The sequence below is a fragment of the Calonectris borealis genome, chromosome 2 (genome assembly GCF_964195595.1).
Source record: "Calonectris borealis chromosome 2, bCalBor7.hap1.2, whole genome shotgun sequence".
Lineage (NCBI taxonomy): Eukaryota > Metazoa > Chordata > Aves > Procellariiformes > Procellariidae > Calonectris > Calonectris borealis.
The window spans coordinates 55472402-55497541 of record NC_134313.1 but is presented as its reverse complement, the minus strand read 5'-3'; the positions used below and the strand labels follow the sequence as shown (position 1 = coordinate 55497541).

Genomic DNA, 25140 nt, shown 5'->3' with positions numbered 1-25140 from the left:
TGCAGTTTCACCTTTACGATAAAAATGGGGTTTCTGCAAAATAACTTCAGGACAACTCCTTCAAAGACGCTGCTCCACTGCATGTTGTTTCCGCTGTTACAGGAAAGAGAAGGGTGTTGGTTTACAATGGTCAGAAGCCCCAAGAGCAGAGGAAGGGAGAGGATGGGTGGGCAAGAGCACCATGCTCTTGTACTGTCCTCTGCTATGTCCCAAAATCTCATGAATGCACATTCCCAGTGTTCCAGATTTCCAATGTAAAAAATGGACAGCACTTACTTCAGATCAAGAGAAATAATGCACATCAATAAGAAGAAGAAAAAGAAGGAGATAAAGAGTTGTATGACTCAGATACTCAGACTAACATAATTCAAAAGGAGGGTCCCCGCAAGCTGGCAGGTGTTCAGTCACACTAATTATGCTATAGAAGCAATAGTAGTATAATTTCACACTTGCAAACCTACTTTTGTGATGATTAGTACATAGCTCCACGAATTTGAAATGTATCTTGAACCAAAATCGTCCTGGTGAGTGTAGCTATGCACATTCGGTCTGAAAAGATTGTGATACAGGGATTCATATTTCATCTTTTATGCCTCCCCAAAGGTGTTCAGTATGCTGAGCTGAAGCAAAAATACCCTGATCTGGTTTGTAAATGCTTTGAATGAAAACCACCAAAAAACCAGATGTATCCAGCCCAGTATTAGACCTAACTGAGGCTCCTATGTCAGCATGTTTGCTAGAAACTTCCCGGATAAGTAGTGGAAAATAACAAACAACTCCAGAGGTGCTTGTGACTATGCAGGGGGAGAAGTGGGCCTCCACTGCAAACAGCAACCCATGGTCAAATGGGATTGAAGATGGGCCCTTGCACGTGAGAGTTTTTGTTATGGCTCTGTTGTGGCTTAGCACGGTCAAATCTTGCTGTGCAATTACGTCAGGGAAGAGTGTACTAATAAGAGAATCGTGTTCGTCACTTCAGGTTCCTCAAGATGAATGGACTGGATACACTCCACGAGGGAAAGATGACGAGATTCCCTGCCGACGAATGCGCAGTGGCAGTTACATCAAAGCCATGGGGGATGATGACAGTGGAGACTCAGACACAAGTCCGAAGCCATCTCCAAAGATTGCTGCACGGAGAGAGAGCTATCTCAAGGCCACCCAGCCATCCCTTACAGAGCTCACCACCCTCAAGTAAGTCCATGTTTTACTACATCACACAGAGCTCTCCATTAAGACATACAGTTTCTGTTCCTATTTGTTTCTACTCTTTACTTCTAGGTACCAGTTAAGGAAAGTATTTAAACAAGTGTGTTCGGTCATGCTTATTTTTGGTTGTTTTTTTTCTGAATAAGAGTAGATTTGGGAATGTATTTCAATGTTATTCTGAAAAGGGACCCTACTACCTGCACTTTCAATTTGCAAAGTATTTCAGCCTGTTAGTGTTAAGTGAGTATTCAGGTATGTACAATAGGTCTGTTCTTTAAATACTTTGCTGAATTATAGCTTTGGCCTGCGAAAGCTTTGCATAATTGTGTATTTATATATACTCAACATGTGAAATTAGCCCTAAGCTAGTCTTTGCAACTCATCAGAGAGCATCTGACATTTAATTAAAAAGAACAATGGCTGTCTGAAAATAGACAAATCCATGGTTTCCACTCTTTACTTCACTCAGAATTGCACTGTATTTTGTGGAGAGATATAACCAAAACTGAAATTTTTTTAATCATTTATGAAAGTTTTAGTCAAGATGAATGATGAATTTATGTTTTTTTAATGACACTTCGTGTTTTTCTTTTATTTGGGCCTTTTAAAAGAGCCACCCAAATTGTCATGAAAATTGCACAAATTGACAATTTTGGTATTAGTGTTTAAATGATTCTAAAATGGAGAGGTTCCCTAAAGCAAGAAGATAAATTATATCCATAAAAGAAAATAGTGTGGATTTAAATCAACAATTGTTTCTGTCTGTCTTCTGCAAAATTCGTAGCTATAATAGTGAATCATGGTTCACTGAACCAAAAATAACCTAATTTTAGTTTAACTTGCCTAAGGCTGTAGCTTCAAAATGGAAAAAAAAGAGCTGTATCTCTTCTAGTATCCATGATTAGTGACAAAAGACTCCTTCTGCATTTCCCTCATTAATTTCCTCTCCTTCCTTGTCCTCCTCTACCCCATTTTTTTCCCAGAGACCTTATCTGAGAAACAGATTTTAGAGAAAAGCATTTGATCCTTGTTAAGAATGTCATGCTCTTGACATCAGTGATGAATAGACCAGCAGACAAAAACATGCTTATTGCAGCTCCCCATAGCAGCCTGCCTGACTTTGTCTCAGGGGAAGTCAGGAATTGCTTCTGCTCTGTCTTTCCATTAGTGTCCAAAGGAGAAAGCAGTCGCATTTTCTGCAGGGATTTTCATAAGCTAGCTGGCGCTTGCTCAAGGGATCCCGTGATTCCTCTGGTCATCCAGCAGACTTTACCACACCCTTTACTGAGCCAAAACTCCTCCTCTGAGATCAGTTTTTGCAACCTCTGCAAGGTGAACATAAACGTTACGTACCACCACAAACTCCATACAGCCATGCTTTATGCATGGACACACTATCAGTCATGGAGCCTTTAGAAACATATGTTCCATAGTTCCGTAATGTATATGTGAAGTACAATGCATCACAGTGAGTGTATTTGCTCTTGGTTATTTCTGTTCTCTGTAGAGAAGAGATTTGCAAAAGAATATGGAATTATTAAAAATAAAAAGTCCTGCATGTCACTGTTCACCCACAGAGGATGTTAGATCAGAGGGGCTAGGCAGCAGAAGCTTTTGCGTTTAGCTTTGAAGTCATTGTACTGTGCTTGTACGAATACTTCATTTCACATGTTTTTTAATCCTTTCCTATTTGGGAAAGCTTTTAGGAATGTGCTTAATTTTAAGCTGCACTCTGTAAAATTCATGGAAGTTTAGGAGGTATGCGGAAGTAGGGTGTAAATCACAGGGTAGAAGAAGGAAAGGGAAAATGGTAAATGGCAGTAAAACAAAAAAGAGGTCAAAATATGAAATAACTTTTCTTTTTCAATGACTTTTCAGCATAAATTGGGATGAAATAGAATTATTTCTTTTAATCTATGATGATACTTTATAGAAATATCTCTTCCTGGGGAACCTTTCCACTTTCAGAGACAAATTGTATAATACATAATTATGTATTGCTTTTATTCCTTTCTGCTGAATGTGATAATTTGGTTTGGGTTTTTTTTTTGTGAGAACTAGCCAAGTGCTTGCTCTGGGAATTGAAGTCTTCTGTTAAGCTCGGTCTTTTTTGCAGACTCCTTCGTACTTTCTTAGTAGCATGATTTGACCTTGACCATGACATTGCTTGTTCATCCCAGGGCTACCCTGATTACTCTGAGAGTTGTGATAGAGTTTTGCTGGCATGTCGGCCAGAGACTAAATTAGGGCCCCTAACTCACTGAATATAGGTCATCAAGCAATTGTGTAATGTGTGATAACAAGCTATTTCTTTGGCTTACTGTTGACTTGAGTTCAATTTACACCTGAATAAGAGCTTTATGGAAATGAGCCAAAAGCCACTCTAGTCAGCAGGCAGTTTTTTGCTGACACCAGTGGACTTTCTATCTGACCTTGCAGGACATTATTAACACCTTAAAGCTGAGTGGCATTTCACTCCTTTAATTATGTTTTTTCTGTCAGTGAAGAGCAAGGCACCTTCTGAAAGCGGTGTTTCTACAGTGGCAATTGTCAGGGATCTTCTGCACTTCTTTCTGCTACTCTCTTTCTCTGTTTTCTGTATGCAGTCTCCAGTTGGCTTCACTTTCATCTTTGGCAGAGCAAACAACTTAAAAACATGTTCCCTTTTGCTTTCACTGTTGTTTTTGAAGGGATTTTTCATCTTGTGGGACTTTTCCTCTCTGAGTACTTTAAGTCTAATATTGGTCTCACAACCTACACTGTTCCTCCCACCTACCTACCCACCATTGCTCATGCGCCTACTCTTCTAAGAAAGGGTTTTCATTTTTACCAATGTTTCTTTTTATATAAGGAATAACTTTTGAACAGCACAACTGTGTCATAACTCCTTTACGTAATACAAATTTATTTTCCTGTTTTTATTGAGGTTTTTTTCTTGCTATACCTTACAATCTTCCTCCTACAATATTCCTCCCATGCCGTGGTTTCCATGTGGTTACAGCACATGTGTCAAATGCTGCGGTACCATTCTGAATAAAGCACAGCTTGCTGTGATCTTGAAATGCCCACCTCCGCGGCTGCACTCTCATTATCCTACCAGGAAGTAAGCAGCTTTTTCTCTCTGTCTTTGCTGGCAGTATCCTCTTGGTGTTTCATCTTTCACAGTCTAGATAAACTGATCCAGCTGGAAAAAAGTGACATTTTCTTGCCCATTCCTGAAAAGTGGCAAAAGTTTATCTTGCACTTGTAAGCAGGTGGCAAATGGACCGGTTAGCTAACTTAGAATCATAGAATCATAGAATCATAGAATTATTAAGGTTGGAAAAGACCTCTAAGATCATCGAGTCCAACCATCAACCCAACACCACCATGACCACTACACCATGTCCCTAAGCGCCTCATCTACACGTCTTTTAAATACTTCCAGGGATGGCGACTCAACCACTTCCCTGGGCAGGCTGGTCCAAGGCCTGACCACTCTTTCAGTAAAGAAATTTCTCCTAATGTCCAGTCTAAACCTCCCTTGGCACAACTTGAGGCCATTTCCTCTCGTCCTATCGCTAGTTACTTGGGAGAAGAGACCAACACCCACCTCGCTACAACCTCCTTTCAGGTAGTTGTAGAGCGCGATGAGGTCTCCCCTCAGCCTCCTCTTCTCCAGACTAAACAGTCCCAGTTCCCTCAGCTGCTCCTCATAAGACTTGTGCTCCAGGCCCTTCACCAGCTTCATTGCCCTCCTCTGGACACACTCCAGCACCTCAATGTCCTTCTTGTAGTGAGGGGCCCAAAACTGAACACAGGATTCGAGGTGCAGCCTCACCAGTGCCGAGTACAGGGCACAATCACCTCCCTACTCCTGCTGGCCACACTATTTCTGACACAGGCCAGGATGCCATTGGCCTTCTTGGCCACCTGGGCACACTGCCGGCTCATGTTCAGCCGGCTGTCGACCAACATCCCCAGGTCCTTTTCCTCTGGGCAGCTTTTCAGCCACTCTTCCCCAAGCCTGTAGCGTTGCCTGGGGTTGTTGTGGCCGAAGTGCAGGACCCGGCACTTGGCCTTGTTGGACCTCATACAATTGGCCTCAGCCCATCGATCCAGCCTGTCCAGGTCCCTCTGCACAGCCTTCCTACCCTCGAGCAGATCAACAGTCCTGCCCAACTTGGTGTCGTCTGCAAACTTACTGAGGGAGCACTCGATCCCCTCGTCCAGATCATTGATAAAGATATTGAACAAGACCGGCCCCAAAACTGAGCCTTGGGGAACACCGCTCATGACCGGCCGCCAACTGGATTTAACTCCATTCACCGCAACTCTCTGGGCCCAGCCGTCCAGCCAGTTTTTTACCCAGCAAAGAGTGCACCTGTCTAAGCCGTGAGCCGCCAGCTTCTCTAGGAGAATGCTGTGGGAGACAGTGTCAAAGGCCTTACTGAAGTCCAGGTAGACCACATCCACAGCCTTTCCCACATCCACTGGCGGGTCACCTGGTCGTAGAAGGAGATCAGGTTGGTCAAGCAGGACCTGCCTTCCATGAACCCGTGCTGGCTGGCCTGGTTGTCCCGCACACGGCTCGTGAGCGCCCTCAAAACAAACCGCTCCATGATCTTCCCCGGCACCGAGGTCAGGCTGACAGGCCTGTAGTTCCCCAGATCCTCCTTCCGGCCCTTCTTATAGATGGGCGTCACATTGGCAAGCCTCCAGTCGTCCGGGACCTCCCCAGTTAACCAGGACTGCTGGTAAATGATGGAGAGCGGCTCGGCAAGCTCCTCCGCCAGCTCCCTTAGTACCCTCGGATGGATCCCATCCGGCCCCCTAGACTTGTGAACATCCAGGTGGCATAGCAGGTCGTTAACTGCTTCCTCTTGAATTATGGGGGGTTTATCCTGCTTGTCGTCCCTGTCTTCCAGCTCAGGGGGCTGAGTACCCTGAGGATGACTGCTCTGACTATTAAAGACTGAGGCAAAGAAGGCATTGAGTACCTCAGCCTTATCCTCATCCTTGGTGGCAACGTTCCCCCCCGCATCCAATAGAGGATGGAGATTCTCCTTGGCTCTCCTTTTCTCATTAACAAACTTATAAAAGCATTTGTCGTTGTCTCTCACGACAGTGGCCAGGTTGAGTTCTAGCTGGGCTTTTGCCTTTCTAATTTCCTCTCTGCACGACCTAACGAGATCCCTGTACTCTTCCTGAGTTGCCTGCCCCTTCTTCCAAAGGTGATAAACTCTCCTTTTTTTCCTGAGTCCCAGCCAGAGCTCCCCATTCAGCCAGGCCGGTCGCCTTCCCCGCCCGTTCTTCTTACGGCACATGGGGACAGCCCGCTCCTGCGCCTTTAAGACTTCCTTCTTGAAGAACGTCCAGCCTTCCTGGACCCCTTTGCCCTTCAGGACTGCCTCCCAAGGGACCCTCTCAACCAGTGTCCTGAGCAGGCCAAAGTCCGCCCTCCGGAAGTCCATGGTAGCGGTTTTGCTGGCCCCCCTCCTTACTTCACCAAGTATCGAGAATTCTATCATTTCATGGTCGCTAAGCCCAAGCCGGCCTCCGACCACCACATCTCCCACCAGTCCTTCTCTGTTTGTGAACAGCAGGTCAAGCGAGGCACCTCCCCTAGTGGGCTCGCTTACCAGCTGCGTCAGGAAGTTATCCTCCACACACTCCAGGAACCTCCTCGACTGTTTCCTCTCTGCCGTGTGGTATTTCCAGCAGACGTCCAGAAAGTTGAAGTCCCCCACAAGAACAAGGGCTAGCGACTGTGAGACTTCTGCGCGCCTCTGGTAGAATATTTCGTCTGCCTCCTCGTCCTGGCTAGGTGGTCTATAACGGACTCCCAGCAGGATATCTGCCTTGTTGACCTTCCCCCTCATCCTTACCCACAAGCACTCAACCTCGTCATCACTACCATTGAGCTCTAGACAGTCGAAGCACTCCCTGACATACAGGGCTACCCCACCGCCCCTCCTTCCTCGCCTGTCCCTTCTGAAGAGCTTATAGCCATCCATTGCAACACTCCAGTCGTGAGACTCATCCCACCATGTTTCCGTGATGGCGACTAAGTCATAGCTACCCTGCTGCACAATGGCTTCCAGCTCCTCCTGTTTGCCGCCCATGCTGCGTGCATTGGTGTAGATGCACTTGAGCTGGGCTGCCGATTTCTCCCCCGACATTGGCGTGCGGTCCCTAGGCTCTTCTCTAGTGAGCCTGGTTTTATCCCCTTCCCCCTTCGAATCTAGTTTAAAGCCCTCTCGATGAGCCCGGCCAACTCACACGCGAGAATCCTTTTCCCCCTGTGAGACAGCTGAACTCCGTCCGTCGCCGGTGCCTTGTAAACCTCCCCGTGGTCAAAGAAGCCAAAATTCTGCCAATGGCACCAGCCCCTGAGCCACGTGTTGATCCGATGAGTTTTGCTGCTCCCTTCAGTATTCCTCCCTGCCACTAAAGGGATCGAGGAAAACACCACCTGTGCTCCCGATCCTCCCACCAGTCGCCCCAGCGCCCTGAAGTCCCTTTTGATCCCTTCGGGACTTCTCTCTGCAACCTCCTCACTGCCAGCCTGCATAACCAGTAGCGGGTAGTGATCGGAGGCCTGTACCAGACTAGGGAGCTTCCTAGTAATGTCCTTAACCCGGGCCCCAGGGAGGCAGCAGACTTCCCTGTGGGATGGGTCTGGCCGGCAAATTGGGCCCTCCGTCCCCCTCAGAAGGGAATCACCTGTGACAACTACCCTCCTTTTTTTCTTAGCAGAGGCAGTCGTAATGCGTGGGGCTGACTGCCTCGCCTCGGGCAACCCCCTGGATGGGCCTTCGTCTGCGTCCTCGTTTGCCTGGCCCTCAAGATCCAGGGCCTCGTATCTGTTCTGCAAGGGCAACTGGGAAGGCTGAGGGAGGCCAGGCGGGGGTTTGCCTGGCGCCCCGAGCAGGGACCTGTGTCCATTCCCCCCTGTCGCCTGGGTCCCCTCCTTCTGCCTGGTGGCAACTTCTAAAGAAGGTGCAGGCAACAGATAACTGACATTTCTATTACAGCTGAGCTTGATTCAGCACATATTCCTTCACTATCCATGTGTGCTTTGGTTATGTTTAGCCTGGTTTTCTTTGGAAAAAGAGTATGCAATTACATTGTCTGTCCACATGCCAACCTGTCACCTCCACTTCCCAGTAACTTTTGAATCCGTTGGCCGTCTTTAACCAAGTATGCTAGAGAGACTGAAGTCTGAAAGTTACGAAGTTCCAGCAAACTTTATGAAGATCTGTAGCTGGATAAGGCAGGGAAAGATCTGCAGCCGTCCCTTACGATCTCTTGAAGGAGTATGGGCAAAGTAGCTGGTGAGGCAGCACAAGGTATAACTTGATGGCAGCACTTTTCCAGCCTAAAAGAGGAGGAATATGGAAGGGACTGGAAAACTCTGTTGAGGACAAGAGGTCTAAGAGATGGATCCTGTTACCATAGTTTTTCTACTTCATTCTGCCCCCTTTCCTCTTCTCCACTATTTTAAGCACACTCACTGCTTAAAATATGGGTTCAGATTTTACTTTCTAACTCAATATTGCTGCTACTGTGAGAACTTGAGCCACTTGAGTCTTCTGCACTTCTTTTTTTTAATTTTTCTAAAATATTACAGTATTTAATGGTAATCCATTTGTGGACATTTTGCATGGGTTTGGGGTTATATATGGTTGCAGAATTGTTCCTTTGAACTTATATTTGATCATAGAAACTTTTTTCTGAGACAAGTTGTACTCTCTGATCACCTGTGTATTGACAATTTCAATGATCTTGATACTTGGGAGATGCACTTGTACCACTCATAAAAAGGAGAAAAGGAAGAACAGAAATTAGTTTTTTCTTAACAAATCTCTATTTTCAAGGTATTTTAATAGACATATCATGTTTTTCCAGTCAGCTGTGACTTGGAGAAACACAATTATAAACACCACAAACACTTTTTAATGGGCACCAAGTTACACCACTGACGATGAAAAGAGTATGTGAACATATAAGCAAAAAGCATTAGGCTTTTCTTCTTTTTATCCCATGGTAAAGAATTTCTATGTAACTTCCATCATAGCTGAATCTATTCCCATGATTTACTGCATAGATGAGTGATACTTAGAATAAACCAACCAATTCCTAACTTTAAAGTTTATCAGAGACATTCCAAAAATAATATCTCAAAATATGTGTATGTTTTTTGTGTACACCCAGGCTTATATTTTTTATGTGCCAATAGAAATACCATAAGTACTTTCTACTTGTATGTTTATAGGATCTGAAAATAAAATTGTTTTGAAAACCTCTCTGCCATTTTTCTTAATAACCTCTAAAATCACAGTAAACAATCAAGCTCAATTAAGAGGCAGAATCTGGTAGCAAACTTAATAACAGTGACAAAAGCAAGAAGAAAGAGGTAGATCTGATTTACACATCCTGAATTCCAACTTTTCATCACCTGTCTGAGAATTGATCAGGTCAGTTCCTGGAGGACAAGCCTTCGAGCTAGGGTCAACCTATATTACAAGTCAAATCTTGACAGAGTTGCAGGACCAGCTCTGCTAGGACGACTTGCAAAAAAAGAGCCAGCCATCCCATTGTTACATAATATAAGATGTTTCAGCTAGAAAATCCCCTGATCCTTGTAAAAGTCAAAGAAATTATGATCAAAATAGTTTTATAATCTGCAAAGCTCCCAAATAATTTTGTCTGGTGGTGATTTGTGGTGATCAGGAGGAAGGTGGTATGCACACATGGGCACATCCGTATAGACTTGATGGGAAGGTAAAGTGCATCATCTGCACTGAGAGAATTAATGGTGAAATTGCATAATGTCTGTTTTCAAACATGATGCTAGGACTGATGTGAATGAAAGGATGAGCAAAGGTCCGAAAGCTTTTTACACTAAAGACACAGCAAATTAAACGTCGCATGGCAAGGATGTTGTTGAATGTTATGCGCAAAGCTGGAGGCCATTATAGCTTTGATTTTCCTATAATGATGCAACACATGTTTGTGTACGTAGATACTTTCATGGCTTCTCAGACTGAAATATGCAGCTCTCAGAAAACTATGGAACAATATAAACTCTGGAGATGGTTCTCCCACTTTCTCAGCTTTTCTAAAATGCTGCTCTTGGTGTGTCTGTACTGAGGGAGATGGTAAGGGGTGTATGGGTAACTGTAGCCTGACGCGCTGGGGAGGCTGTTCTGGCATTTGAGCAAACTGAAGCTGATGTCTTCACGCTGCACTTCACTGTACAGCGTAGCCTACATCCTTAGGTATGAAAACCATCTTGGTCTTAGGAATGAGGTCCTATTTAAGGTGCTTCTATATTACTATAACATGCTCCAAAATATCCCCAGAAAAAGGTGTCATATAAACAAAAGCATACTTTTTTTTTAAATGGAGGTGTTGTCCTCGTTTGGCTAAAATTAATGAAAATATCCCATTAATTTCACTGGCCCCGATCAGAGGTAGGGGGAAGGGAAAGGGAAAATATAAGGTGATGCAATACCTCATCTTCCTTATGGTGAGTATTTTTAGACACATGCAGGGAAGCTTATTAATTTTCTTTCTTGTTGAGTGATTTCCAATTAGGGAACAATGATTTTCCTAATTAGTACAAAAGGAATAAGTCTGATTAATCTTTTATTAGTGTTTTACAATACTGTTTCCAGTACAGTGTGTTTCATTGTTTTCTGTTGCAGTCTCTTTCATTTTCATCAAACTTTTGATGAAAGAGTTGTTTCCATTTTCCTTGAGGTGTGTTTTATTTGTTTGCTTGAAGGGGAAGTTTTTTGGATTTCCCATGAAAGAGACTGGAGCATCTCCATGAGCTTTGGACATGCCGCCGAAAGAACAGTATCCTAGAACTATTGTTGGCCTAGGTAGTAACTTTCCCAGCCCGCAGCCACTGATGCATAATACATTACTTAGCTTTTTATTCATATTATTGCAATCCTTTCTCTCTTTTCTCTGAAAGCTAGGGAGAAGCTGTTGGACAGGTTTCTCACTTTTCAGGCTCATGTGTCAGGTATGCTTAAGTTCAGTGAATAATTTATAAGTCAGAAGAAAATTTGAAAGGCAAGACAATAAAAAATATATTTATTTTGAGGTCGTAGGTGGGCATGCCTCTGGAGCCAATGGTTTCCTTAGGGCAGCTGATCTCTGTTTTGTGTACATGATATTTAAGGAGCAGAGGATATCGATTTATTAAAGGAATTTAGAGCTTGGAGCTTTTAACGAACAGTTGCAACTTTCCAAGCATAAAGTTCGGTCAGTTAAAGCTTCATATCACTGATGGGCGTGTGAGAAAGCTTGTGCCCCACGGCAGCTTCCCTTCTGGGCTTTGTGTCCCCTCACACAAAGGTGCGTATGCCTTTACAGCACAGAAATGAACCCACTCATCCCACTGTACAATCCCCTGTGGAGACAGGGCATTCCTACCGTTCGCTGCATAGTGCGTAGGTAGGATGGGCACTCCTCCTCTCTACTTCTGTGATGATCCTCACCAGTTCATCTTGGAATGAAGCTGAGATGCCCTAGCTATTACAGTCTCGCTGCCAGCAGACACCGCTTATCTCATCATAAAACTTACCCTTGTGTCAACCCACACCTAGCTCCGTATGCCTTTATGCCCTGTTACGTCAGTATTGTCACATCTGTATAGATAATCTCTTGTTTCTCTAAGATGAGAAGTCAGAATTTTGTTGTAATCTGTGACCTATAATACAGTTGTTGCCTCACTTGTGCTTTTACTTTTACTTGCTGAAATTTGAGGCAATGAAACAGTTACAATTAACTTACATAAGAACAAACATCGGCCAAAAAAAAAAGCCTTTAACTTTGCTAGTCAAAGTGTGATCTTTTGGCAATACTCGAGCAGAGTTTTGGAAGTCAGTATTTTGTTGAAGAAAAGCTGCAGCCTCCTTTAGATGATTGCCTTACTTGCAGAAATTAAAATCCTTGTCCTGTATCTAGTCATCTGGCTCAACTCTGCACAAGATTTAGCTTTATGTTAGACATAGCTACAGATGAAAGTGAGGACTTCCAACTTTTTAGCTTCTCTCAGTTAAATCCTGTAAACATTTATTCATGTTAGAGCAAATGATTTCGGTGAATTCAAGTCCATCCCATTGTCTGTTTTACAAAGCAAGGTCTATCGCCGTACTTTATGGGTCAAATGGGCACTTCCAGGGCTTGCTTTAAGAAACAACATTATAATCACTGAACCAAGATGTGGTTTTCAGCCATCTCTTTCAGGGTATAGTTTTTACACAGCCAACTTGCATGTTTGTGTGCAAAACTGGTCTTGTTTATTTTTAGCCCTACTTCTGCCCACCTACTTAAAAGGCTGCCTCAGAAAGGAAATTAATAATGTCCAGTGGGGACAGGAGAAGAAATACTGCCTTAGACTGTATGTACACAAGCTATATGTTAGGAAAATTTTCCTAACGGTAATGATAGTTAAGCGCGGGAGTGGATTGCCAAGAGAAATCACTTCACTGGACATTTTAAAAAAAAGGATAGAAAATGTCTGTCAGGACAAATTTAGGTATTGCTGATCCTGCTTTAGGGTAGGAGGAGGGACCAAATGACCTCATGAAGACGCCTCCAGACCTATCTTTTACGATTCTCTGTCTGTCTTTCTCAGGCTATTGAATATACCCACTATCACTGTTCTTACTTCCTTTTCTTAACTTATTTTTTAAATATAAAAATAAAATTCTCATCGGGACCAAACTATTCCTGAAGGCCTGCTGTTGAATAGTAAATATAGATATCCCACCCATAGCAGGGCTGTGCAATTCTTTCATGTATTTTAAATGTTATTTCATTGCTAACGTTTTGAAAATATGTTCTGACTGCTGCCAGCCATACCATGCTTAACTCTCGGTATGTGATCTTGTATATCTGGTTTAGTTTGCTAAGGGGGGCTCAGCTGATGTATTAAATCTGCCACGCAGAAAATTCACAGGCATAAAAAGAGATGTGCATTTGCACAAAATTCAGTCTGGAGACCTTAATCTCCAGAATAACAAGACAAGCAAACAGGCAACAATAATTAAGTTAATTATTCATAATAATTTTCTATTCTGATCAGCTAGAAGTGCAATGTTCTTTCACTGTGAAATGCTGGAGCCCTTTTAGATTAAAAATGGAAAAAGTTAAAATAGTGTATTTTGCTTTAGTTTTAATGTGAAATTACAATACAGTGTTTCTGGAGACATGCTTTGGGATCTTCTGTTAGGGTGATCTTCTGTTAGTTTGCGTCATGTTAGGGTGAGAGAGAGAGACATGAAAGTGAGTAATTGTCCTGCCCTTACAAATAAAAGATACTATTGATGTCTAAGTCATGCTGATGCCCAGTCATTTGTTTCTTGTATTTTCTTGTGTTTGTATTACTGCTAAGATGGAGTAACTTTCAACTTATTTTAGTAATTCTCTGCTGGCTTGGGTGCAGTATGGGGTGAAGGTTAGGGGCCGGGGGCAGCAAAGAAAGTGTGTGGCCCCTGGTAGCCGAGGTGCTGAAGTAGGGCAGCATCAAATATCTCTCTGCACCCAGTGACACACGTGAATGAAAGTTCATCTGAAGAGACTTGACTTTTTAAAATCTCCTCTTCTTCTGTTGAAGTTATAAATCTTTTCAGGAGGGGAGAAGTTAGGGAAAATCCTTAAAGACTTTCTTACATTGTGCCTGCTTTTTTATTCATTGTACACCACAAAGATAGAGAACCATCATACGATCACTGCTTGTGTTATTTGCTGGTGTGAAAGCACCTTTGCAGCAGCTACTGAGTTCCTGTGAGGGATTTCTGTGGTTGCATCTGTAGCTGAGTTGCACGGCAATTTCCCATTCCCCTCCAGAAGGGCTGTGCTACCTGACCAGCCTGCACCCCAGCTGCCCGGCAGCTTTGCCTGCAGCAAGCCCAGGGACTGCAGAAAGCACTAACTTGTTTTGTCATCCCTGAATGCCAGCAGCCACATCCAGAGCACCCAAATCCTTCCCTTTATTTAAGTGACGTTGGGATGGCAGCCATGCTTGGGTTGTGTCTGTGCAGCTCTGCACTGTGACAGTGATGCATCATGCTGAAGGCAAGCTCAGGAGCTTTCAGGACTAGTATATAAATCTCTCCTGTTTTATATCTGACAACTGCTATTGCAAATCAGTGCTAAGCCTTCATTACTCTACACTTGAAAGGAAACCTTGAAAAACTTCTTTTGGAAGGCAGTCCTCCTTGGGCTAGTCCTAAAAAGTTCACAGTTATTATTTATTACTTTGTCACACCAAAATGGGCATAATATAGATGTTTATTAAAACTCTCTCTTGTAATAATCAATATTTATTACTGTCTGCATAACAAAAATTGGAAAATGTACTAAAATGCAAAATAATACAAGTTTCTTGCTTCATTTATTACTTTTACTCTGTTTTACAAAACTTAAAACTGCTGCTTTGCTTTTACCACATTTAGAGAAATAATTTGGTTCTGAACTTTGCATAAGTCTCAAAACCAAGGATACATACGTAATGCAGAAAGCTTAGAACCACTCTGGGTGAAATGGTGTCAATGACAAAATGACAACGTCAACTGAGTCATGACTCCATCTCATAATATTTATGTTTGTAGCGGTGATAGATATTGTATTTATAAAAGCCAGAATTTGGGGGGGTGGGCAATTTCTGACTTTGAAAAGGTCTTTTTTCCTTATTCTAGTGGGATGTAAACCAACACGTCATTCAACCATCCTCATGAAGTTGCAGTTAAACATGTTAGAAATCTCAGAAACGTTGGCACTGTCTAGTCAATAGGGTCCCATCTAAATGTCTAGCCGTGGATTTCAGGCTGGTGCAGGCTCTGTGGGACTCATCTCAGTCATGTGGCTGCAAGAGCTGTGAGACAACGGGGCTTTGGCAGAGATCGGTTGCTCAGACTTGTTTGAAAGGCTGGTGAGTCAGGCTGTGCCACCACAGTTGCTCAGTCATTTACTGTTGGGTAGAATGTCATTTCTGGCAGAGCAGTAACTCTCTGTCTATTACTTTCCCCACCCCCTACTTAGAGATCATTTGATTTGGGGCACAAATTAATTGCTGTTTATCTGTGATGAACAAATTTGAATTGAGAGGGAGTGGATGATGCCTTATTCAAGTAAGATGTTAGACTGACAGTGGCTGGAATAGATGTCAGCACTATGTTGCTATTCCTGTTGTCCCTTTCTCTTTTCTTTTCTCTCTCTTTCTCTTTTTTTTAAGTGATTCCTTAATATTCCTAAGTAATAATCCTCAGTACTTAGCTAAGCATTCTTTCTCCATTAAAAGAGCCAATATTTGCATGAAGATTCTGCACATCTAGAGTCACTGTCCTTTCTCACAGTGACAGAATGACCTTCTGACTATCAACTATTTCTATATTTCCACCTCCCCACTGCTTATTTTATTTCCTTTTTTAACTAATTTCACACCTTGGAAAATAATGAGTGTGTCGCATTCTCTTCTGCTTTAATTTGTTATAGCCCTGATCCTAACACACTCTCCTGCTACGATTTTCATCAGTGGTGATTTAATTATTAATTTTTTTCTCCAGTCCTGTTACTAATATCATCCTTGTGAGTCCTTCACAGTTCTTTTATCCCACAGTTTCTAGTCCCAGCTAGAGCTGGTCTGTTGCTAGCACTCCTGGATCCTTCTCTTTGCATCCTTTTCTCGCCGGGGAGGCACGCAGCTTGTGTGGGAAAATGGCTACGCCCTCCTTCATTTCGGTGCTCCATTGCTGCCCCGTACACGTGGTGGTTAGCTGCACTCAGTCATGCTTCAGGCTGTCTTTGGAGTGATTTCCTGGGCAACTGCTCCAGTTCTCCGGACAGAAGTTGCCGCAGTGGCTCACAACCGCAGCCCGGCAGCCGAGGTTGCCATCGACCAGCGGTCAGGCAGCCCTTGCACACTGATCCCTGTGCAAACACGCGTGAACGCCAAGGAGGATTTATCCTATCAGCTCTAATTGTCCCTTCTCCAGAGAAGTTAATCAGATTCGTTATATCTCTGTGATGACTGTGGTATCTGCCTGAGCGTTTTGCCTCTGGCAGAAGATTGACAAGCCCTCGTTTTCTATTGAAATTGCATGTTATGACTATATTTCCTTCCCCTGTTCTCGGAATCAGTATGTCCACATAATAGTAGCTTGTTATTTATGTAACTAGTTCCCTTAAGGGCAACAGCCCAAAGAATAATAAAATAATCCATTTGAAGTTCATACAATGAATCACCTGAACAGCTGCCTTTTTAAAAACAGGACTGTAGTTTGACATTGATGTTGCAGAGATTCTTCATCTTTTGACTATGTTTTCAGATTATGTGTTTTATTTTATGTACCTCCTTTAAATGATGTACGTAATAGACAATAATAAATAATACATAGAGGAAGAATTTTTGTTTTTAAGGAATATTTTTGAAGAAGAGGATGAAATAAAATTGATATGTAAAGTAGTACTTAAAGCAGTAATTCTTGCTTCTGAGTTGAATCTTACAATTTTTATTGTACTATCTTATATTTCACAATTACTCCCTCAGTGTTTCTATCATGGGCACTAAAGCCAGCCAGAATGGGAAGGTTAGATATGATCCAGGTTAGATCTGAGATGCATGTAAATCTCCTGCCCTGCTCCCTAGGCTACCTGCAGCCCCCGGTACAGGTCTGAGATACCCATTGGGAGGGTGTCCTGCTCCGTGGGAAATCAACACTGGCTTTTTTCCCTAAGGCATGAGACTTAATAGGAATAAAGCACAGAAAAATGATTGTCGACTGTTTCAAAGTCCTTGGGAATACTATGCAATTGGGATCTGGGTCCCCAGTACTGGATTCTGCAGTGGTTGTTTACAAGTCTCAAGTGTAGCGTTTAAAATCTGAGCTCTCCCCCCGACAAAGTACATACGGAGTTTTAAATGTCAGCCTCCTACCCAACACAATCGGATGATAACCTCTGCCATTAATTAATCAAGTTGCTTGTTAAAAACATTATCTTGCCACTGTTCTTCCAAGTTCTTTTGAATTCAGACAAATTTAACAGCTTTCTCTTCCATAAAATGATACACTAAGGTTAATTACAGTTCAGGAACACTCTAAGGTATGATTTGGCTGCTCGGTGTTTCTCAGGTCTAAAAAGAGCATGAGGGGTGCACCTGGAACGAGCGCCTGTCTTGCGTTGTTCAGATTGTTTAATCAAGCGATTAAAATGAAGGACTGAAATTGCAAAACTCTCAGGTGTGGTGCCCCTTTTTCTGCCAGAGGGGAGCAGGGTGGTGGGAGAGTCTGGCCCCCCACACCTACGTGCTGTGCCTCCATGGCAGGTAGGCTGTGGCCTCGGGAGCCGAGGAAGGAGTGCTGGGCGCCCCACCACTGCTGCTCCCTGCCTGGCCTCTTCCCAGCTGTGGATATCGATGTGCCTCCAGCTCTGGGTAAAAAGGGATAATAACACTCACCTCCTGCACATCGGGATGTCACGAGGATTGATTCATTACAGTTAGTGCAGCAATTACAGAGCCTTCTAAAGAGGCTGCAGAAATGCTAATACAGTCATCATTAGTCATTGCCCCCTTGCTCTTAGCACCTGTTTTGTACTCCTGAAGCAAGGCTTGCGGCAGCATTTCCCTGTGCTCACCGAGATGCCTGGGAAGAGCCCCACCATATTGCACGAGCAGCGAGGCACAGTGTGAGGAAGAAGTTAAATCATCCTTGTATTTCCCTGCCGGAGGAAGAGCTGCAGAGGCTGGTGAGGCCTCAGCCAGGGATAAGAGGGTTGGTTCTTGTAGTTCCTCCTCAACTGTGCTTCCCACACGCATCCTGCTGCCAGGATGCTCTCTTCTCTCTTTCCACCTGCTGTACGTATTTGCTCTCCCTGTGATGTGTGAAAGCCCGAAGGGGAGCACACTACTCCTAGGAGTAACAGTAACTCATGTTGCATTTTGCTGTGTCTGTTGAAATTCATAGGTACGATCTTCTCATGACTTGACACATCTCCCCCTCTCTTACCACCATGCAGCCCACACCCATTGCTAACATATGTCCCAGAGGTGGTTCAGATACTTTTACAGGGGGCAAATGATAGATAGCCATGCTTCCCTTCAGCTAGTCCTACCTCTCCTCTTCCCTCTGCGCCCTGCCTACATACACTAATGCATGGCTTCCCACTCACATCTCTATAAATTTTCTTTGTATTTGTTACCCTTCACACTATAGCAGAAGGGAATCTTAAAATGACTTTTTTTTTTCATAGGGAAGGCCTTCAGAGCTAGGAAAAGATATTTTAATACATCTCAGAGCCTGAGCTGCCATGGTATGTGCTGCACAGAGAAGCAGGCACACCACACACTCTGAAAATCACAGTCTGGCTGAGTGGAGGGGGTTCCCACTGTATGCTCTGAGCATGCCTATTCCTGGAAAACCTGTGACTTTTCTGATGAAAAGCCATTTGGAAGGCTGCAAGAAACGTTTGTGTCTGTTATTGTCTCCTTATTTCTCTTCTTTGGAGAGGGTAGACAGCAGCACTATGGTCCCGTACTGATGGCAGCCTAATCGCCCACTAAGAGCATGGTACTGCCAGGGACAGTAAAACCCATACGAGCTAGCAGAGGAGCAGTTTTCTACTTACATCCCGAGTTCTTAGTGCAGTCACAACAGAGAAGATTATCCATGAGCTTGCCACAGTCTTCTTATGAGGAATATTGATCCATTTTCTTCCGCTGAGTTCAAGCTTTTGAATTTGTCTAAGAATTTGAATTTTTGAATTTGTCTAATTTTTGAATTTTTGAATTTGTCTAAGTTGAGGAAAAAATGTGACTCAAACTTTGCCATTGATAGACCTTCAGCAAAACTCCAAGATTTGACCTGCTAAACATCTAGCAATTACCCATCTAATTAATTATTTGTTTATCTTTAGATAAAAACAACTTTTTAATTGTATTTAGCATTTTCCTGTCACTGAATATCTTCTCATTAGTGAGTAGTGAATAGCTGTACACACAAAAACCTGCTTTCACATATCCAAATTGCTTCCTTCCTGTTATAAATGGATATTTAGCATAGTGAAAGGAGCAAGATTGGTAATACAGCCATTGAGAGTGTATTATTGTGTTGGGCTTTTCTTTGGTTTCTACTTTCTTTTATTCTTAAAGAATACGGAAGTAACGTTTTTAGCAAGTTGCCGGTTTCTGTACAGAAGGAAAGTTCCTTTTTCAACCCCAGTGCTGACCTGCCCTTTTTAGTCACCAAGAAAAATACTTTCATTCATGAAAAGCACATAAAAAAGCTTTAAATCCTACCATTTGTGTAATGATATGCTGAATGCTATGAACGCAAATTGCCCTATGAATCCTAATTAATTGGAAATCAGGTCCACAATTCATCTGGGCTGTAAAAATCAGAATATATTCTAAGATATAATAGATGTGCAGCATCTTTTTTATATGCTTGCTGTTTCTTAAGTCCTTGAACTTTGTGTTTGTGTGTTTTCTTCACCAACTGTGAAAACTCGAGGGTTTTTTCCCTTTATCTAGAAGGGTTTTGCAAGCCTCATGAGATGAGCTTTAAGAAAAACATAATGCATTGCAGAAGTGTAATAAATAGCAATCATTTGCAGCACTAGATTATTCCTCCCTCTAGTGGCTGCCTGGCCGGCTCCAGTGAGAATAAATGGAGCTCTTTATTAACATCTCGAGGAATTATTCCATTAGCTTAGCTACTGGGAATTTACTTTTTTTGGGCTAGCATCCTCCAGCTCTCTGCCTGCTTGGTAATCCATGGTGCCTCTGTGCACATGTCCGTGACTATGTTACGTGACCAGCTTTCAATTTTGCAAGACCACCTCTCTACAGTGTTCTCAAGCTTTCCTGCTCCCTTCTGTACATTATATTACATGATTCCCAGTAGCAGTCACGTAAAGAAGGTCACCCCACTTCTATTGCATTTCTGTGGTCCCACACGGTACATTACACCAAATCCAGCTGATCTCTGATGTACGCTAAACTGAAAAAGTGATGAATTTGAGGCAGCTTAGTTTGTCTACTCATGGTGCAATACTGGGAACTGTGCTTGGACAGTGAGCAGGGTATTAGTGCTTCCTCCATCTACCTGCATCTCAGTGCATGCCCATATACCAGCGGGCAGCTCAGGCATGTTCATGTCATTAAGAGAGACCAAACACATCCCTTGGTGGATAGTTCAGGAAAATGTAAAGGTGCTGCAGAGCTGGGATGCTCCACTTAATTTTGCCTAGCAGCAACCCCTATCTACTAAGTCGGAGGGACAAAATTTGGTGTATTGACGAATTGGTCCTTACCTGGCACATCACAGGAGAAGCCAGAGTCCCAGGATGCTGAGCAGACCTTCGAAGGTGGCCCTGTGCATCTCGCCTGCACGCAAAGACATGCTGGTGTTCAAACATCATGAGACAGGTCTCTGCTCTGTTGCTCCTGACGATAAGAAATGGATTAATATATTATCATAATGTTGCTATTTTCCTAATCGAGGTGACAAAAAAACTGAGCAATAAAAATAGCTGCTATAAGTACAACAGCCATTTAAGGAAGAGGTCGTCTAAGGAAGAGGGTACTTATTCATACAACTCAATTAAATTATATAACTTAAGGGCAAAATTGCAGCCCCCCTCATAAGAGTTGTGAGGCTTGAGAAAGTAATATAGGTTTAATTACGCTTTGCTTAAAATTGACTTTTTAGGCATTAAACTTTTCCATAGCTCACTGAAGTTTTATTAGGCTGGAGATCTTTTCAAAGAGTTCTGTCTTACCTCAGCAAAACCATTGACTTGAGATGATATCGTAAATCACCATCCATAGTCAATAATGGTTTTAATCGAAAAATGCATTTTCTAAAGTACCTTTTGACCATCATACCAAACACTCTTTACTCTTTATTAACCAGCTCTTCCACTTTATGTACAATATCTGTCTCTGGGACTGAAGTTTATTATTTCAGTCATTCTGTCACCTTTGTCTCCAGTAATATAATAAAAATACAATGCTGCTATTCTCTTCCAACGAAGAACCTCAGTCATGTTTGCTAACTTTAATTCAGCATCACGAAGCCACCTGAGAGGTGCTGTAGGGAAGTATTAACATACTTGTTTGCTGAGCCTGAGGGTTTATATGACTTCCTCTCCAGGTCACACAGCAAATTTCTGTCAACACTGAAATCGGAACCCATGAGCCACAGTCCGTTGCCCATGCTTTTAAATGCCAGATAGAAGTTACTTATCCAGAAAATTTTAGAGTTTATCTTTCCTTTTTTTTTTCTGGTACAGTGTTTTAAACAAAAACGTAGATATCCAGATATTTTCATCTTCTGAGTAGGACAGAAGGCCATCTTCAGCTTCACCATGTATCGTAACATTATGCTTTGAAAAGGAAAGAATTTTTTCTTAACTCATTCACAGGTGGTTGGTTGGTCTTACACAGGAGAGACCACACACTATTAAACAGTCCTCTGTAAGGAAATAGCTTTATTCCTTTCCCTATGCAAACACAGAAGTTTGGGCACTTTTTCTCTTTTTCATTTGACCTTGCTGGATTTTTTTGCTTTAATTTTTCATTGAAAAGAGCAGTGTCCCAATTCGGTAAAGCATATATTTTGATTCTAAGTATGACAGTTAAATTCAAATAAATATTTGGAAATACTTAAGAATGCCTACTATTACAGGACTTTCTCAGCTGACTTTCTCAGGAGTTAAAGGCTTTCTTCCTTTAAAATGAGAGGCAAAACCTCTTTGAAGATCCTCAGCCCTGAAGAGCATCCACTCTTCGGAAATATTTCCTCATTGTCTCTATCTGAATCATTGCACTTGACACTAACAGCATGATAAATGGCATATAACAGGTTCTCCATTCCTTTACTCCCAGACCCAAATAAATGGTTCAGAGTATTTCTTTTTCATGGGATTAAAAGATATATATTTTAAATAATTTTTTAAAAAAAATCCCTTTCAGTCCCCAGCTAGGTTTGGCACTACTATGCAGCTTCTCAAGACATTTTTTCCTTTGTTCTGCTTTATCAGGATTCATTCTGAACAAGTTTGGCCCAATGATAGCCTATAACACAGAAGGCATCTGTTTTTAAAAAAAGGAAAAAAAAAATCTAAAAGTGTGTGTTAAGCATGATTTTACATCTTTTGAAAAAAAATCTATTTATCGGAAAAGTTTTCATAATGGAAGTCAACTGCAGACTTCCACCTCGAGATATTCAGTGCTTTGGCCCTGTTTATAAAACTATTGACAAGCCAACTTGCCCAGACCACAATATATTTCACACATACCTGAAATAACAGGTTATCACAGGTTGTATCTCAATACAGCAGACTGAGATTTTTGTAGTCACTGCAAAACAAAACTGGAAAGACTTTGGAATGGAAAGAGAGAGTTATGAAATACACATGGACGGCTGGGGGTTTTAAATTATCTGGGTTTGTTTCGAGGGATTTCATTTGATGTAAAAGCACCTGAAGGGAAAGTGGTATCAGCTTCTTTTTTCTGAGGAATAGCTCTGGTAAAGTTACATGGAGGGAAAGTCTCCCTGCTCCTGGGGTATCACTTTTGCTGTGCAATATCAGTGATAAAAGGGAAAATCTCCCAGAGCAGTAGAGACTGCTGCCCAGAGAATCAGTAGAGAATTTGCCAGAAACCCTACTGTACACGGTTATTTTTTCATTTACTTATGTTCTAGACATTACTTTAAATAAAATTATAGAAGAAAAGTTAGTATTGCCAGCTTCTTTGGTATGACAGGAAAAGTTGTAGGGTTTTACCTTAGTCAGTGATAACTCTATTTGAACAGTTTCCCCCCAAATCTTTGGGGTTTTTTTATCAGGAAGGGATGGCTGCAAGTCATATCTGAGCTCCAAGCTATAGTTATCCAGACACAGCTTGAGAAACTGGCTGTAGAGTTATCCAGGAGGTCACTGCTCTGTCTTCTCACCCCCCTCTCAACCCCTGTGCCATCAGCAGTAGCTTGGATTTCAAGTCACCACCTCCCCAGTGTCTGCAGAGAAACAAAATGTAATACGTTAGAAGTACTTGCTTAGAAAAGAAGAAAAAGCAATCTTAGTCTTCTCTTCAGGCACTTTAAACTGCTTAGTGTTCTTCAAATACAAACCAGCTAAAATAGAGGATACTGAAATAGCCACTTAGTCAGAATGCACATATGATCTTTCAAAGTGAACCCATCAAGAGAGAAGAGGAGAGAAAATCCGCAGTCACCACCAGCACATATTACAGTCCAGGTCAACAATTTGCAGGCGTTATCAAGAAATAATGCGTGCCCACAGCGGGCGAGATACTCAAAGTATTTGTCACGTTAGCATGCTTGGCCCTGTATTGAATCTTGCTGTCTCGAACATTCAGTTGGAGGTAATGCTGTTACTCAGAGATGTAAGAAGGTGAGCTCAGGCCCTTAGCTTAGCTGGACTTGGGATTCTTCCCTTCTCCCTTACAGAGTTACTAGCCTACCCTCCTCATTGCTTTAAAATGTACTTGCTTTTCGGAGTTCTCCAATAGTTTGGTTTGTGTTGCACATCTGTACAGCTGGTGTTGAATCTGCCTTTTTTTTAGTAGGTATCTGAAATTTTTGCAATGGCAGAAGACTGAATAGGAAGTGGAAAAATGCTGCATATGTAAAATGCATTTTTGGAAAATGCAGGTGGCTGCTTATTTATGTGAAGGTTTTAGAGTAACGGCGTTGACTTGTAAAACTAAGATGTGTTCCTGATCTCACTGGGAGATGTTTATACAGATCTAGCTCAGATGTTTGGAAATGTCTTTCTGAACTAGGTGATTCAGAAGCAGGCACGTGGCAGGGCTTCATAACCAAGCAGTTTGTGGGTGACTGTCACCTGGTTTCAGGTCCTCACTCCATGTGGAGTTGAGGACACTGAACACTGAAAATGCATTGCAATTTGTCAGGAAAAATTGCTCTTAGATAAAAACTGCAGTGACATTCAACAGCAAATACTTTTTTAGTACTTACTGGAAAACATTATTTGTAGATAAATACTGCCCAATGTTGTAACTTGGAGTAGCACAGGAGGACTTTCCGTTATGGGAAGTCTGCCCAGAAGATGTCTTTTAGCTGAGCTGGAGCGCTATCATCCCACTCCCAGGAGCAAGCCAGAGCTCCTGCATAAATTGCGGTGCTAAGCAGGGAGGGCTGGTTGTGCAGCCAGCTCAGCACACGGCTGGGTGACATTCCTGAAAAGTAACTGCTTTCCTCCTGCAGTTTGGCAGAGAGCTGTAATACTTGGTTTTTCCCACTGGCAGAATTAATCAAACTTTTAATGTATGAATGGGGGAGACCTGAAAATTAAATTAAGCAGGTAAGGTCCGAGCTTGTGGAGACTGTGATTTTTGTAGAATAGCACAAGGACTGCAACAGGGAATATCTTGATCCCAGATACCCCGAGGTTAAAAAAGGAAAAAAGCTGTCTGTCAGTATTCTGAGTAGGAGTAAGCTTAATATTATTACAGACTGAGACTCAATCTTCAGTTCTCGCCGCGAATGCATCAGGAAGTGCAGATCCGCAGGTGTGCGAGAGGATGTTTTGAGTGTGTTACCAGACACCCAAGAGGAGGAAAATGACAGTATGATTTGACTCACTTACGATAATAACAGCAATTACAGAGGTAGCAGTGAAGCAGTCCATGTCCAATGCCAAAAGCTGTGCCTGAGCGGACCTGGAGGCATCTCCTTCCCTCCTTCTTGGAGGGATTGCCCTCAAACACAAGCTCTCAGTGGCTGGCTGGCAGACTGAAATGCTTGAATTATTAAAATAAGAGTTTAATCTGAGCAGAGTGTGGATGACTTTTGAGGGGAGGGGTGGCACAGAATTATTTAAGTTGGAAAAGACCTTTAAGATCATCAAGCCCAACCGTTAACCTAGCACTGCCAA

General features: G+C 42.6%; 1 protein-coding gene across 2 annotated transcripts in view; it reads left to right on the top strand.

The window, feature by feature from the left end:
- Positions 1–25140, top strand: part of DLGAP1 (DLG associated protein 1) — a 435873-nt gene that overhangs the window by 301867 nt on the left and 108866 nt on the right. For both annotated transcript variants that reach the window (XM_075142050.1, XM_075142051.1), the window contains one exon: positions 980–1194. In XM_075142050.1, coding sequence (XP_074998151.1) covers positions 980–1194 — 215 coding nt within the window. The remainder of the gene's footprint in view (positions 1–979; positions 1195–25140) is intronic.